The 15,008-nt window shown below is 34.9% G+C and overlaps 1 protein-coding gene across 2 annotated transcripts in view; it reads right to left on the bottom strand.

Moving 5' to 3' along the window:
• LOC150097510 (uncharacterized) overlaps window positions 1-15,008 on the bottom strand; it is a 235,351-nt gene that overhangs the window by 199,159 nt on the left and 21,184 nt on the right. For both annotated transcript variants that reach the window (XM_090407294.1, XM_090407295.1), the window contains exon 2: window positions 1,079-1,135. In XM_090407294.1, coding sequence (XP_090263420.1) covers window positions 1,079-1,135 — 57 coding nt within the window. The remainder of the gene's footprint in view (window positions 1-1,078; window positions 1,136-15,008) is intronic.

Genomic DNA, 15,008 nt, shown 5'->3' on the forward strand with positions numbered 1-15,008 from the left:
TTTAATCATGGATAATATGCTGGATATGGTTGATAGTAAAAATGAGATGTGAACCACATCAGAAACTATGAAACATTTGCATCCATTGACTTCAATACTACAATGAAAATAAAATTTCGAGGAAGAAATTGTAGCAAAACATCAGTGAGCATTAGAAGTAAAAAAAGTGATGAGGAAAGACACTTCCAAGATTAAACGAGTAACTACCCAGGACATAAGAAAATTAATTACTGAATCACAACTCAATTTCATTCAAGAAGGCAATATTATATCTGCACTATATACTTCTGATGGTTTTGTTTAATTGCAGTCAATCAAAAAACAGGCTATACACAATCAATTTCTACAATCATTAACTACATGTGTATTTAATATGTACATAAATGAAATTATTTTTATGACAAATATTTAATTTAATTTTATTTAAATAAAATAGTTAAATTACTTTAATTAAATCCAATGGTTTATAAATGAGTAATTTTGTTAGTAATAAACAAAAAAACTTGTCTAAACTTGTATTTTACCTTGTGTACATACTTAGAAACACTTGATGTGCAATTTTGTTTAATAGGACCAGTCACTTAAATGGGCCAAACCGTGCTATTCCTGATATGGTCCAATTAACCAGAATACAAATTTGGATTTTCCTTCACTAAAGACACATATGAATACAAATCAGATGGAAGCACAAAGTTGAAGTTGACAAGCAAGCAGGTTAAGCATCTTGCAAATAAGGTTTTCTACCAAAACTGTTAATGAAACAGCATATTACATATATATAACATGCTCTCTCTCTCATGAGAAATAAAATCAGATTGCAGTAAATTTACCTTGCAAGTATTACTTAAAATTATATATTCCAATTTTCTACAGACAAAAAAAAAAAAAAAAAAAAAAAAAAAATTATAAGCACTATTCTTTATCAAGAATTCAGAAAAACTAGCTATAAAACTCAATTCCTAGTATAATCAAGAAATCAAATATAAAGAAGACATCACAATATTTTAAAAATATGAAATTCTTTAGTTTCATAACTAATTATTAAATTTACAGGGACTTTTTTTTAGAAAAATTTTACCTGTAACAGTTCCACAGTCATAGGCAGTTTATGTAGTTTACTTAGGATATGCAATGTCTGAAAAAAAAGAAGAAAAAAATACACACATATATATATGTATTTTTTTTAATACAAATGAAAAATATAAAACACTAGTAAATTATAATTTATAATTGCCAAGAAATTATACAGAAAAAACCTCGTTTAGCGCAATTCATTAATCCATCAATCAATGCACGATAAGCGAAATCGCATTATGCAAATACAACAAACAACAAGAATAATTATAATTCATCCACCAGTTAGCATAAATTTGAAAAAAAAAATTACAGTATACAAAATTTACTATATTAGAGGATAAAATCATCAAAGTTAAAAATTAATCTTAAATTTTTATTTAATGTCTAAACATTTGATTGAGCTACTTTTTTTTTACAAAAAAAAAAAAAAAAAGTAAAGATGTTTGAATAGTGCTCATCTTTTTCATCTTGTTATGCAATTTGAAACCGCTTACAAAAACTGGCAACTGCTTTATCAAGATTTCGGCAGACTTCAAAGCTTCGTTCCATATCAGGATCAGCATCAATCAAAATTTCCTTAGCATGCTCAATGTGAATGAAAACTAGCTCAAGTTCTATTGCAGTTAGCTTCTTAGTCATAACATTCTCTTGTTTGCACTCCTTATCTTCTTCTTCATATGCATGCTGTTCTTCTAGTTGAAGGAGGTCATTCTCGCTTAACTGTTCTGAATGGGAGTCAAGCAAGTTTCTCACATCTTCATTATCTTGTTCATTAAATCCAAGTTCTTTTTCAATTGTGCCGATTTCTTCAATAATGTTAGATCTTGGATTTTGTACACGATAAACTAACACAGGGTTCAGTTTAAAGTCACCTTCTGCATTGCCTCCTAATAAAACCATAAGACAATCTTTAGATACTTTGTATCCTAGTTGAGATGCTTCAGTTTTAGCTAGGAAAGTTTTTGTCAGCATACGCTTCAAAAGAGACCAGTTTTGTCGACGTTGAATATTTGACAATCGTCATAATCACCCTTCTGAATTATCCTTTGTAATTCTTCACTGAACTTGGTCGAGAATCTTTATCAGCACTAGCAGATTCTTCAGTTATTCTTACGTTATGCAGTCCAGTTCGATTTTTAAGACAGGCAAACTGTCCTAAACTCACAGTAAAGCTTTCACATTCCTCTTGAAATTTGGTTTCTTTCAATGAGGTAAAGATTGCCTGAATATTCCCTGTACTAAGAGGTATTTTTTTTTTTATTACAATCATCAATCCAGAATGATAGAAGACGTTCCATTTCGATCATTAAATGGCTTCTATTTCAGATGATCTGCATGCTTAAAGAATCAGTAGCAACTTTTCCTTGCTCTTTGTATTCTTTGCTCTTATTTAATATAATCTGAACTGTCGACTAGCCATATCCCAGGTCTAGAACAATCATTGCATTACTAATGCCACTTTCATGTCTCTTAATGATTTCCAGCTTTTCCTCTAACGTAATTACTTTTCTTCTCTTTTATTACTGCTGGTTTCTTTATCAGTCTTTCTCTTTTCCATATCAGGGGTTGAATATAATAAAGCCTTATAGGTATCTAAATTAAACCAAAATGAAGGAAAAGTGATTGAGCAAGAAGAGCAGTTTGCATGTGCACTTGTGATGATAGCTTTGATTCAACTGCCGAGTGTCGCCGGCCACCGCCTGCAGCACTGCCACTTGTCCACCGGCTGCTACATTGACAAGTGCCACCACTCGCTGCAGATTGGCGGCATAAAATTTCACATAACATAAAAAAAATTGTGTTAACTGATTAATCACTTGCTTAAAGCAGGAAATAGTATCATTTCACTCAATCACTAACTGATTATCGCACATATTGAATACTCGTTAATTGAGGTTTTCCTGTATTATTGTTTATTATTGTGCAAAGTCTGTGTGTGAAGTATCTTTACAACTAGGTTATATATAGAGAGGTGGATGACTTCAAACTGGTCTGGGTGGTAACCCTCTCTTAATGCATTATGCACTTCTGAAAGGAAGCATGCTTTGCATTATGGAATGCGAAGGCAACTGATGTGAAGTCATCAGCCTCTATATATAAGTAGCCAAGTCAAGACCATACTTCATGTGCAAACCTTTGTTTGCCTTGCACTTGGATAAAGGATTAACAAAAACGTTAATGGCTTTTATTCCCTATAGAGGGTATGTGAGGCTATTTTAGCCCTATCTAACTTTTGGAGACTGAGGGCCAGTTCACTCTCCACCAGTAGCCAATCAGAGAGATAACTGGCCCAAGATTATCACTAATTATAAAGGCATCCAGTGAAGAGAGAGCAGACAAGTAAAGGATTAACCAAGAATATAATTTCTTGGAATTTATAATTGCAACCAAGTGAAAAATAAACAAACTCTAGTACTGAACATAATGTGACAACATTTCTAGAACCGGACTGGTATACATAAACTATACTTATATGGAAAAGAGTTTCCTGCATTACATGGATCCTCATCAGAAATCCTTTCTTCCTAAGATCTGCTAATTAGTAATGGAAACTAAATTTCTAAATACCCTAACGAATCAGTGATAAACTGCAAGTTAGAATGATATAACCTTTTCTACAAATGTTGATGCCTGAAAACAGTATGTGTGTATATATATATATACCAATCAAACAAACAAGAATATATATATATATATATATATATATTGGTGTTTGAGACATTGGTGCAATACAGGGTTAGCTGTATACTTTCCAACCATGGTAGTAGTATTTTAATAGGGACATTCTCTCTCTTTTGTACACTAGAAGCAAATTAATCAATATAATCAATGCTGATTAACTTAACTAAAAAGAGGGTTCTGAAAGTAGTACTCTTATTATTTTAAAAATTCTTGCAAGTTCAAGGTTTGAAATGTAATATACGAGGGTGGTCTGAAAAGTTCGCGGCCTAACAATGAAAAAACAAATTTATAATTTCAAAATTATTTTTATTTTTCAACATAATCTCCCTTAAGACTAATACATTTATTCCAGCGATGCACCAGCACCATTATCCCATCCTCCCTGTAGTGGTTCTCAGTAAGATCTGCAAAATATCCCTATACAGCTGCAATCACCTCTTGATTCGAAGAAAACGCTAATCAGCAAGAAAGAGTTTTAGTTTTGGGAAGAGATAGAAGTCAGAGGGAGCCAAATCTGGGGAATAGGGTGGATGTTCCAACAATTCATAGTGCAGATCCCTTAATTTTCCCATTGCCCAAAATACCTTTGTGGGCAGGTGCATTTTCCTGATGAAAGATGATTTTTTTATTCTGCAAACCAGGTCTTTTCTCATGAATTTTTTCGTCTAGTCTGGTTAAAAGATCAGAATAATATTCCCTGATTACTGTTTTACCCTTTTTGAGATAATTAATAAACAAAATGCCTTTAGCATCCCAAAACACCAATGCCATGACCTTTCCTGCTGATGGAACTGACTTTCTTCTTTGGCACTGAACAACCGGCTTCTGTCCACTGTTTTAACTGCTGTTTGGATTCTGGTGTGTAATGGTGAATCCAAGTCTCATCCATAGTAATAAATCGACACATAAAATCAGTTTTATTCTTGTTAAAACACTCCAAGCACTGTTCAGAGATTTTCATGCGAGTGCATTTATCTGCTGTGAGCAAGCACAGCACCCATCTTGCACAAAGCTTTTTCATTTGCAATTCTTTACGTAAAATATATCCTACACGTGCTTTTGAAATATGCCTATAGTCTCAGCAATTTCATGCACTTTGACTTGCCAGTCATCCAATACCATATCGTGCACTTGATCGATGATTTCTGGTGTTGTTACACATTGGCTGTCCTTCAAATGGATCATCTTCAAGGCTGGTACAGTCACATTTAAACTTCTTGGCAGCCCATTTCTTAATTGTCGAAAACAAAGGAGAAGAGTGCCCATAAACTTTTATGAACTTCGAATGAATTTCTTTTGGCATTAAACCTTCTTTTACTAAAAATTTTATAACCACACGATACTCAATTTTATCCATTTCAAGGGATACAGACAATACTTTTGCTTCAGACAACTGTATAAAATAAACTACTTGATAGAATGACTTGCAATTTCATATAGATGCTTATGACAGATGTACCAACTTAGAAAAAATTTTTTTGCCAATAGTGCTGCCATCTATGGTTGAGGCCGAGAACTTTTCAGACCACCCTCGTATATCCAACCCCAACATCTATCAAACCACGGATGATGGTTACCATCATCTCATAATGTCATCATTACAGCTCGCCCACATCATAATATTTTTTTATATTTATTGTTGTTGTTATGTGCCATTCCAGTCATTTTCGACTCTTGGTGATCATGTGCACAAAGGCTCTCCACCCCACTCGGTCTCTAGTCCTCTCTTTCAGCAAATGTAAGTTAAAGTTGGTAAGTTCTTTTATGTTGTCCATCAAATTCTTCTGTGGTCTTCCTCTCATTCCCTTAATCTTCCCTAACATAACTGTCTTTTCCAATGATTCGTCAGCTCACATAATGTTAAAAGTACGTCAACTTCTGTTTAACAATGATCACCTCCAAGGAGCATTCTGTCTTTATACGTCTTTATACTCTCTAGAATCTTCTTACTGGAATGCAATCTTAATAGTTTTTTAATAGTCTTAATAGTCTATTAAAAATAGACTATTAAGACTATTATTCTTAATAGTCTCCTCCACACCCATAATTCAAATGAATCAATTCACTTTCTGTCTTTCTTCTAATAATCCAGCTTTCACACCCATACATCACTACTGGAAATACCATTGCTTTGACAATTCTAACTTTTGTGGCCGTACTCGCACCTCTATCTTTCATAATTTTTGTCAGGTTTAACATAACTTTTTTTTTCACATGTTTATCCTTCTTTTAATTTCATCTTCATATTTACCATCATTTCTGATTCTGGATGCTAGTAACTTTCGACGATTTCTATTCTAACTCCCTCTATTATAAATTCATTTAAATTGCAAGAAACCAACACTTTTGTTTTGCTGATGTTTAAATTAAGGCCAGCTTTGTTACTTTCCCCTCTTAACCAATAGAATCAACTGCTTCAGATATTCCTTAGTTTCTGCTTATGAAGGTTGTATCATCTGCATATCTTAAATTATTTATTTTTTCTGCCACCAATCTTAATTCCAGCTGGATCTTTGTCTAATTCAACCATTCTCACAATATCGTCACTATAAATATTAAAAAGATAGGGCAACAGTATACAACCCTGCCACACCACTTTTTCCACTTGAACACTGTCTCTTCAAAGACTATACAATATATACATGAAAACACAAGGTAAAAGTATTATTAATTAACCACGCTACCAGACAAGACATCTATAGACGTTAAGGTTATCATGGATGCAAGTGAGTATTAAAATTTTAATACCATTGATATTACATTGAAATATATGATGGATACGAACCATATGAGGATGCATATTTGATCCATAATGGCCGGTAAGGTGATAAATATACTGCCATATATTCTTACTGAAGCTTCTTGGTTGTCATACAGCTCCTTTATCAAGAGGATTAGATGATCAGGTATTCCCACTGATCTCATTACAATCCATAGTCTGTTGTGATCCATGAAATCAAAAGCTTTCATATAATAAATAAAACAGATGAATACTTCCTTCTGAAATTCTCTTGTTCTTTCAATAATCCATCTCATGTTTGCTATTTGGTCTCTAGTTCCTCTAGTAAAGCCTGCCTGTTCTTGTGGCATTTCTCTATTCACATATGGCTCTAGCCTTTGTTAGGTCACTTTCAGCATTTCTTGACTGGCATGTGAAATTAAAGCAATGGTTCTATAATTCTCACAATCTCTGGGATTTGATTTTTTTTAATTGGAATGAATACTGATATTTTCTAATCTCTAGGCCAGTATATTTTCTTTCAAACCTGTTGACAAATTTCAGTCAATATATTCACTACTTCATCCCTAGCTGCTCTCAATAATTCCACTGACACTCAATCAGCTCCAGGAGCTTTTCCTTTTAGCTGTTCCATTGCTGATATCACTTCACTTTTCATTATCATGGGTTCCTCAACAAATTCTCCTTCAATATTATTATCTTTCTTGTACAAATGCTTTACATACTCTTTCGATCTTTTTCTCACTGCTTCTTCTTTCATCAGATATTTTCCTGAATTACTTTTTACAATTCCAAACTCTAAACAAATGTAGTATTAAACTTCTCTGTAACATCATTTATTTTTCTAAACAGATTTCTTGTTCTACCTGTAATACTGCTTTCTTCAATTTCCTTGCACCTTTTGTTTTTGTTTAGATGTTTTTCCTTATCTTTCCTAGCCTGTTTCTGGAAATCTGCACTGCTTAGTCTAACTCTTTCTCTGAAGTTTCATTTTTCTTCTTTCCTCTGCTATTTGAATAGTTTCTTCTGACAACCATTTACAATCTTTCTTTCTTGTTGCTTTACTTAGTTTTCTTTGCTGCTACTATGACTGTACATTTTGTTTCTTCCCACAGTTCTTCTAATTCTCTTCCTGTCTTCTCCAAACTTTTTAATTTCTTTCTGACTTCTACTTTAAATGCTTCATTTATATGATTTAAATCAAATCTGATACTATCCTTTTGTTTCTTCTTAGCCCTTAATTTCAATTTAACTTCAGCTATCAATAATTCATGATCTGTCCCACAGTCTACACCAGGCAGCATTTCTGCTGATTCGATTAGTGCTTCTCCATCTTCTTCGAGCAGCAATATATCTATCTGATTTCTAGATTCTCCATTTGGTGAAGTCCATGTGTACAACTTTATGTTGTTGAAAGCAAGCGTTTGCAATAAAGCAACTGTTCTCGACACAAAACTCCAACATCCTTTCTCTTGCTTCATTCCTCAGTCTTAAACTAGATTTTTCAGTGAGGCCTTGTTCTTCACACTTTTGCATTCCAATCACTTAATATCAGGAGAAAATCTGTTATCAATACTGTGTACTGCTTTTTGCATGCTGCTGTAAAATTCTTCGACCACATCTTCACATGAATCTGTAGTGGGTGCATACACCTGTATGAGTGTAATATTCACTAGATATGACTTTATTCTGATTAGAATTATTCTATCAGACACTGAGTTGTAACCCAAAATGTATTTTCTGTATTCTCTTCTAACTATGAATGCTACTCCATTAATTCAAAGGGTTTTTTTTTTCATGTCCTGAGTAATACATCATGAAATCAACAGTATCAAAGTGGCCCATTCCTGTTTATTTCAGTTCACTGATTCCTAAAATCTGAACTTCAGTTCTCATTTCTTTAAGGCATCGTCTTCTGAGGTTAACTCTATCAGAAGTTGAACTTCCAAAAGGCTTTGATCCAGCTTCATCATTCTTGTTAACTTCATTGGAAGTTCCTCTCTTTCCCAGTAGCCATTTCAGTGCCTTCCAAGCTGGGTGTCCCATCTTCCAGCACTATATCACAATAACTTAAGCTTCTGTTCATAAGATTTTCTTGGCAAAATGTATACAGAGTGATTTGTCATTGCCTTCCTTCTGTGTTTGTTTAGTCTAGTAGATAAGGCAAATACCTGGAAGAGAAGACAGACTCCCACTGCAAGAGATGAAGAAAAGTAAAATAGAAAAGATTGGGGGATGAAGGAGCAAAAAGGAAAGAAAGAAAGAAGAGTAGGGACCAGTCTACGGATATTATAACAGGTGTATATTACATGAAATAAGGCATGGTCCAGCATTAGGTACCACGGATTCTCCATTCCCGTACTCACTAAAGAGAGCCCTTGAGGAAATTTATTTATCAACCTTCCAGTTAACTGACTAGTTTCTTTCTAAGATCAGTTAGCAGAGGCATGATAAGTGCATCTGCTTTGGGTATCTGCATTTTATTTGATTTTTGTAAATCCATAAAATGTTATAACTGCAACCATTTACTGTTTAACTTGACTTTTATTCTTCTTGGAAACAAAACAATAAGAGCTTAATGCACAACTTAAATTGCACTATATAATATGAATATGTTTTCAAAATGGATATAGTTAACTTTCATTCTTTACAAATTAAATTATTTAGGATCTGATATTAAATATTACAATATTTTAAAATATTCTTTGTAGCTGAATAATATTTTGGACAGCTGAAATATAAAACCTGTTGTTAGAGTTATAAAACAATATTTGCTTAACAGTTTGAAGAAATGGATTTACTGAGAAAATACACAAATTCATCATGCCCATATACATTTTCTAGCTAATTTTTGTGTGTTGCAAGATGAAAAACCTAGGTTTATTATTTTTATTTGGATATCTCCACAGCATCATAAGATTCATTGCAGGAAATCCACACTAACTGACATGATGACTATCACACTGCTCCTTAAACTCATTCACCAACAAATGAACTTTCACTGACTACCTATCTCACTTCACCACTCTGCAAACAAAAATCTACTCCTTACAACCTTTGCTGACAACACTCTTAGTTTTGCAGAGCCAACCCTCTTGTTCTCTTTCTCTTCCTGCCATGTCCTGAAAAAATCCATCTGCTCTATAAAAGTACCATAAACATCATATGCTGTCTGACGTTTATGGTACTGGTTTTGTAGTAGAAGTGAATATGGCTATATTCATCATAACCATGGTTCATAGAGATAAGAAAGAAAGTACACAGTCTTGCAATCTTCATAGACAAACATTAACAATAAAAGGGACCATAAAACTTAGTGACTTTCAACATGGCACTAAAATAGGATGCTACTATTGCAACGACTCAGTTTGGGAAATTTCTGTATTGTTCATCAATGTAAATGCTATTGTGAAGTGGAAATACCTAGGATCAACAACAAGTAGGATACATATATTCTTTATGTTTCCTATGAGATAGAATACATAAAAGTCTCAGAGTAGAACTGCCAAGTGCTAAAGTAATAGAGTAAAAAAAACCACCTCTCCTCAGTTGAAACACTCACTACTGAGTTCTGAAATGCCTCTGAAAGCAATGCCAATACCATAACTATTCATCAGGTGCTGAAGAACATGAGTTTTCATAGCAGCACAGCCACACAAGCCTAACATCAGAAGTGTTCTTTGAGAGATACTTGTGCCATGAGAAGTTTCTTTTAATTAATATGAAAAACACAAGGAATGCCTGTCTCTAAGATACAGGAAAGTCTTATTCCAGTCACACATCACTAAAGGGTTTTTTTTTAAGAGATAATAAATATTGCAACATTCTCTCAGTGATACCATCGCATTGTTTTATGTATAACATCATGCAGCTCTTACTTTTTTTCAAATCAATCCATTGTTCATGTTCTACCTTTTAATTAACTATCATCGCCATTGGTGATGGCCTGTAATATTCAGGCTAAAATATATGGCCTTAAATAGTATTACCTCTTCTTTTGTGTGTGTGTGTGTGTGTGTGTGTGTGTGTGTGTGTGTGTGTGTGTTAATTAAAAGTAACATAGTAAGCAGCGGGTGTAGAGCTTGAAGCCATTGGATTCTGGAGCAGTGGATATGACGAATCTGGTTTACAATCTGGCAGTCTGACAGACAAGTCTGGGTTTGAGGATGCCACTACCTCAATGTGTTAACTGTGAAGGTCTGGTGGAGGAGGCATCATGGTCTAGGGCTATTTTTCATTGTTTGGACTCGAGCCCTCTACTTTCAGTGACAGGAAATCTTAACGTTGTGGCCTATAATGACTTTCAACACAATTCTGTGCTTCCAACTCTATAGCAACTGTTCTGCAAAGGCTCTTTGGTTTATCAACATGAAAATGTCCCTTCAGAAAGTCAAGTCTGTGCAGAAATGGTTTCACAAGATGCGTGTTGCAGATCTTGACTAGCTTGCATAGAGCCCTGATCTTAACCCCATCGAACAGTTGTGGGATGAATTGGATGCCGACTGCAAACTGGGCCGAACAACCTTACATCAGTGACCAATTTCACTGAAGCTGTTCTGGAAGAATGGAAAAAGAATAATCACAACAACATATCAAAATCTAGTAGAAAACCATCCCAGAAGATTGAAGGCTAGTACAATAGCAAAGGGTGGACCAACTCCATATTAAATGTCTTTCGATATTAAAGTGAGTTTGGATGAGCAGGCATTCTGATATTTTTGATCGTATAGTGTAGGTTTTTATCATATTCCCATCTGTTCTGTCTAACAACTAGTTTGCAACCCACAAATTTTTATAATCTATCTTCACTATGAGCATTCCACAGATCTATCACTATCTTGGCTACAAACCTCTGAATCCTTTCCCACTTTCTCATTCCCATGTTAATCCTAAGCGGAAAAATGCTGCTATCTCTTGTTCACATAAAAAGTCCTCATAAATGTTCCTCTTGTACTACAAGAGAAACTAAATTCAGGTCTTTCCAACTAAAGGCATTGTCAAGCCCTTTAAATTATCTTTGTCTAAAGATATTCTAGAAGAAATAAATACTGCTAAATGGAAGTAAAATACAGTAACTTCAGTTAACTTTAATTCACTACTTCAATATCTTTATTAATGTCATCAGCATATATACAAAATGCTGTATATTACATGAATCTGGCATGTTATAACAATGAGTAAAGATAACATTCTAAACTTGAATTAAACTACGTCTCTAGTGTTGTATTGTTTAGTGATTATTTTATTTCATCGCTAAATTATATATTTAGTTTAATCCTTTATCCAAGTGTAAGCAAACAAAGTTTGTGCCTGAAGTATCTTCAGGACTGGGGCAACTCGTGGCAAAGGTGGACCGAGTTCTGATCACTTTCCTTAGTATCCCATAATGCAAAGCACATCTCCTTGTGGGCATGTATAATGCTATGCATTATGGGAAGGGTCACTACCCAGACCGGTTTCGACCTTTACTGAGGTGAAAAAGTAAAGGGCTGCTCATCATAGGCCTAGAGTAGTTAGTATAGAGGGGCAAGAGAGCCTGATAGTATTAGGAGAAAACAAAACGGATAGATAGCATGAGAGACAGAGAAAAGGCCTCAGTTCTTTTATATCATCATATAACCAAAGGCTATCAGTTTTCCTTTTTCACCAATCTCATACAGATGAACAACCAAAAGACCAATTGAAACTAAAGTGCAAAGATGACTGATACCCAGGTGGTTAGCCCCATCTGGATTAACTGCCTTGAGTTGGCCTTTTCTGCCTGGGATTGCTCTCCAATCATTCCTGCAACTGACTATAAGACTACATTGAATTAAGAGGATGGAACTATTTAAAAAACCTCTAACAGCAAGAATAGACAGAATTTTATCTCCCCCTGGTGAATATTGCATAATGTGGGTGGTCTACACCATCTAGTAATAAATTTAATATCTCCTAGAATGCTTCTTTCTAAATAAAAAACGTCTGACTGAACAATAAAATTTCCACAATACAATATTATAAAGCATTTGGATGCCATATTGCTGGTTTTCAAATCCATGTTTTTTTCTAACCTTCCATAAATGGTATTTTAATTCATTAATTATAAAAATTGGACACGAATCCAAGCAGCTGAAATGAGGTTCCTTCGAGGGGTTGCGGGGCTGACAAGACTCGACAGAGTCAGAAGCTCTGCAATTCGCTTCTCTGTGTGAGAGATCACAGTTACGTTGGTACAGGCACCTGGTCAGAATGCCACGAGAGAAGCTCCCTCAGCAGGCCCTCTTTGCCAAGCCAGAGGGTGGGAGGCCACATGGAAGGCCAAGGACTTGCTGGATAGATTATATCCAAAACCTTGCATCCAAAACCTTGGATGGACACGTTTGGGAATCCCACTAGAACACCTGAGCTTGGTGGCGGAGGATCATAACCATTGGAAGCTCCTCTTGCAGCTGCTGCCCCCACAACCCAATTAGGAAAGGTGGGCCTTGAAGATGTATGTAATTATAAAAATCAAAATTCTCTTCCCATTACTGACAGGTGGTGGGTATTTAAAAAAAATAACCTGTTCTGTTGTAAATAGTGAAATGTCCAACACATTACATAATCTGTTCCAAATATGAAGAGGAAGAGGGCAGCTATAGAATGCATGTTCTACTGTTTCCAATTGGTAACAGATGTCACAGATTGGATCTCTGATATTAAAGTAACTCCATTTAATGCATTGACTGGAAGGCGGCCATATGCAATTCTCCAAGCAAGATCCTTCCTGTTAGGGTACCCTTAGAACTTCATCAAGTTATGAAATAAAATATTGTTGTCAGTACCCAACTGTGGAACTTTGCAGCAAAAGAGATTAAAGATTTCTTTATACCAAATTTTACTTTTTTTTATGGAAAGAATGTCAATTCCAGAGTGTTTTAGCAGTCTTAGAGTTAAGCACAGAGGGTTGTAGTATTCGGGAACAATCTCAGCTTTTGGACCTTTATAATCATTAACTCCAAACAGGGGAAGATGAAAACCCAGGTAGTACCAGAGAAGGTCTGCACATGCGTGATTAGTTTGCAATATTTTATGGATTTTTGAAGCTGTATTGCTTAAATAGCAGAATTTTAAGACCGGAAGTCCAAATCCTCCATGCTTCGTTGATAGTTGAAGAAATTACTTTTTTAACTTCTTGGTATCGGCTGGACCAAAAAAATTGCAGAGGTTTACTATATAATTGCTTTTCTTCGGCTTCTGTGATGTCTGTAATATTTATTATATACAACTGAGCAGGAAAGATTATGGTTTTGAGTACTATGGCTTTAGAAGAAAAGGAGAGTGGCCCTATTTTCCAGTCTTCTAACATTTCCAAGTTCTTGTATATAAGATCTGGAACTGGTAATATTAGGTAAGTGGAGAAGGGAATTCCAAGTATAATGAGAGATTCTCTCTCTTTGGGGTTAGTCCAAAGGAATGCCTCCAAGATCCCACTTTCCACAAACTTTTAATTTTGTCTTGTCTGCATTAATAATTAATCTGCTGCTTTTGCTGAATTTTTCCAAAATACCAAAAAATATATAACCTTCAAAGTTCGGACAACATCATCGGCATATGCTAATACCTTATTTTCCTTTTTAGTTGAAGGAACTGTTATTCCTCGCACAGCATGTGTATTGTTGACTTGTTGTAAGAAAGGTTCAAGAACCAATGTAAAGAGCAGTGGACTGAGAGGGCAACCTTGCTTGACTCTTTTTTGAATTTTTACTAGGTCTGGCAGGAACCCATTAATTAGGAGGCAGGTGGTTGAATTGGCATAGACTCCTTTGATAACAGATAGCAATTTTTTACCTACACCAATTTGCTGGAAGATGTGGAATAAAAAGGGATGTCGGACATAATCGAATGCTTGAGTAAGGTCTACTGATAGCGCTGCCATCGACTGCTTTTTCGTGTTAACTAAGCGGATTAGATCACGTAGCAGAAATAGATTAAATTCTACTGCTCGACCTGGTACTCCATACACCTGTGTGCTTTTAATTATATATTTCATTCCCACTTTGAGCGTGTTATTGATAATGTGGAAATATATCTTGTAGTCAGTATTAGATAGAGAAATAGGTCTCCAGCTGCTGATTAAATTGTGATCTCTATTAGGTTTAGGAATGAGGACAGTATGGCTTGCTATAAATTCACTTCATATGTATCCTGATGAGAGAAAGGAATTAAATAGTGTAACTAGAATGGGAAGAATAAAATCCCAGGCCTTGGGATTTTATTCTTCAATTACGGTCTTACAACGCTTTCTCATGGAGTGAATCAAGTTTTTTAGTTCTGCAGCTGTTATAATGTGAAACCATGATTGAATTATTGCTTCTATTAATTGGGTTTTATTGCTGGGTTGCTTCTGACCAACAAGTTTCTTTAGTCGGCTCCATAGATTTTCGATTGGGTTAAGGTCTGGGCTATTCCAAGGCCATTCCAGCAGTAAAATATGATTCATTTGAAACCACCTTTTGCACACAGCAGCAAAATGACATGGAGCTGA

Source organism: Typopeltis vanoorti, chromosome 17, assembly GCF_054136105.1.
Source record: "Typopeltis vanoorti isolate ZY-2024b chromosome 17, IOZ_Tvanoo_1.0, whole genome shotgun sequence".
Taxonomy (NCBI): Eukaryota; Metazoa; Arthropoda; class Arachnida; order Uropygi; family Thelyphonidae; genus Typopeltis; species Typopeltis vanoorti.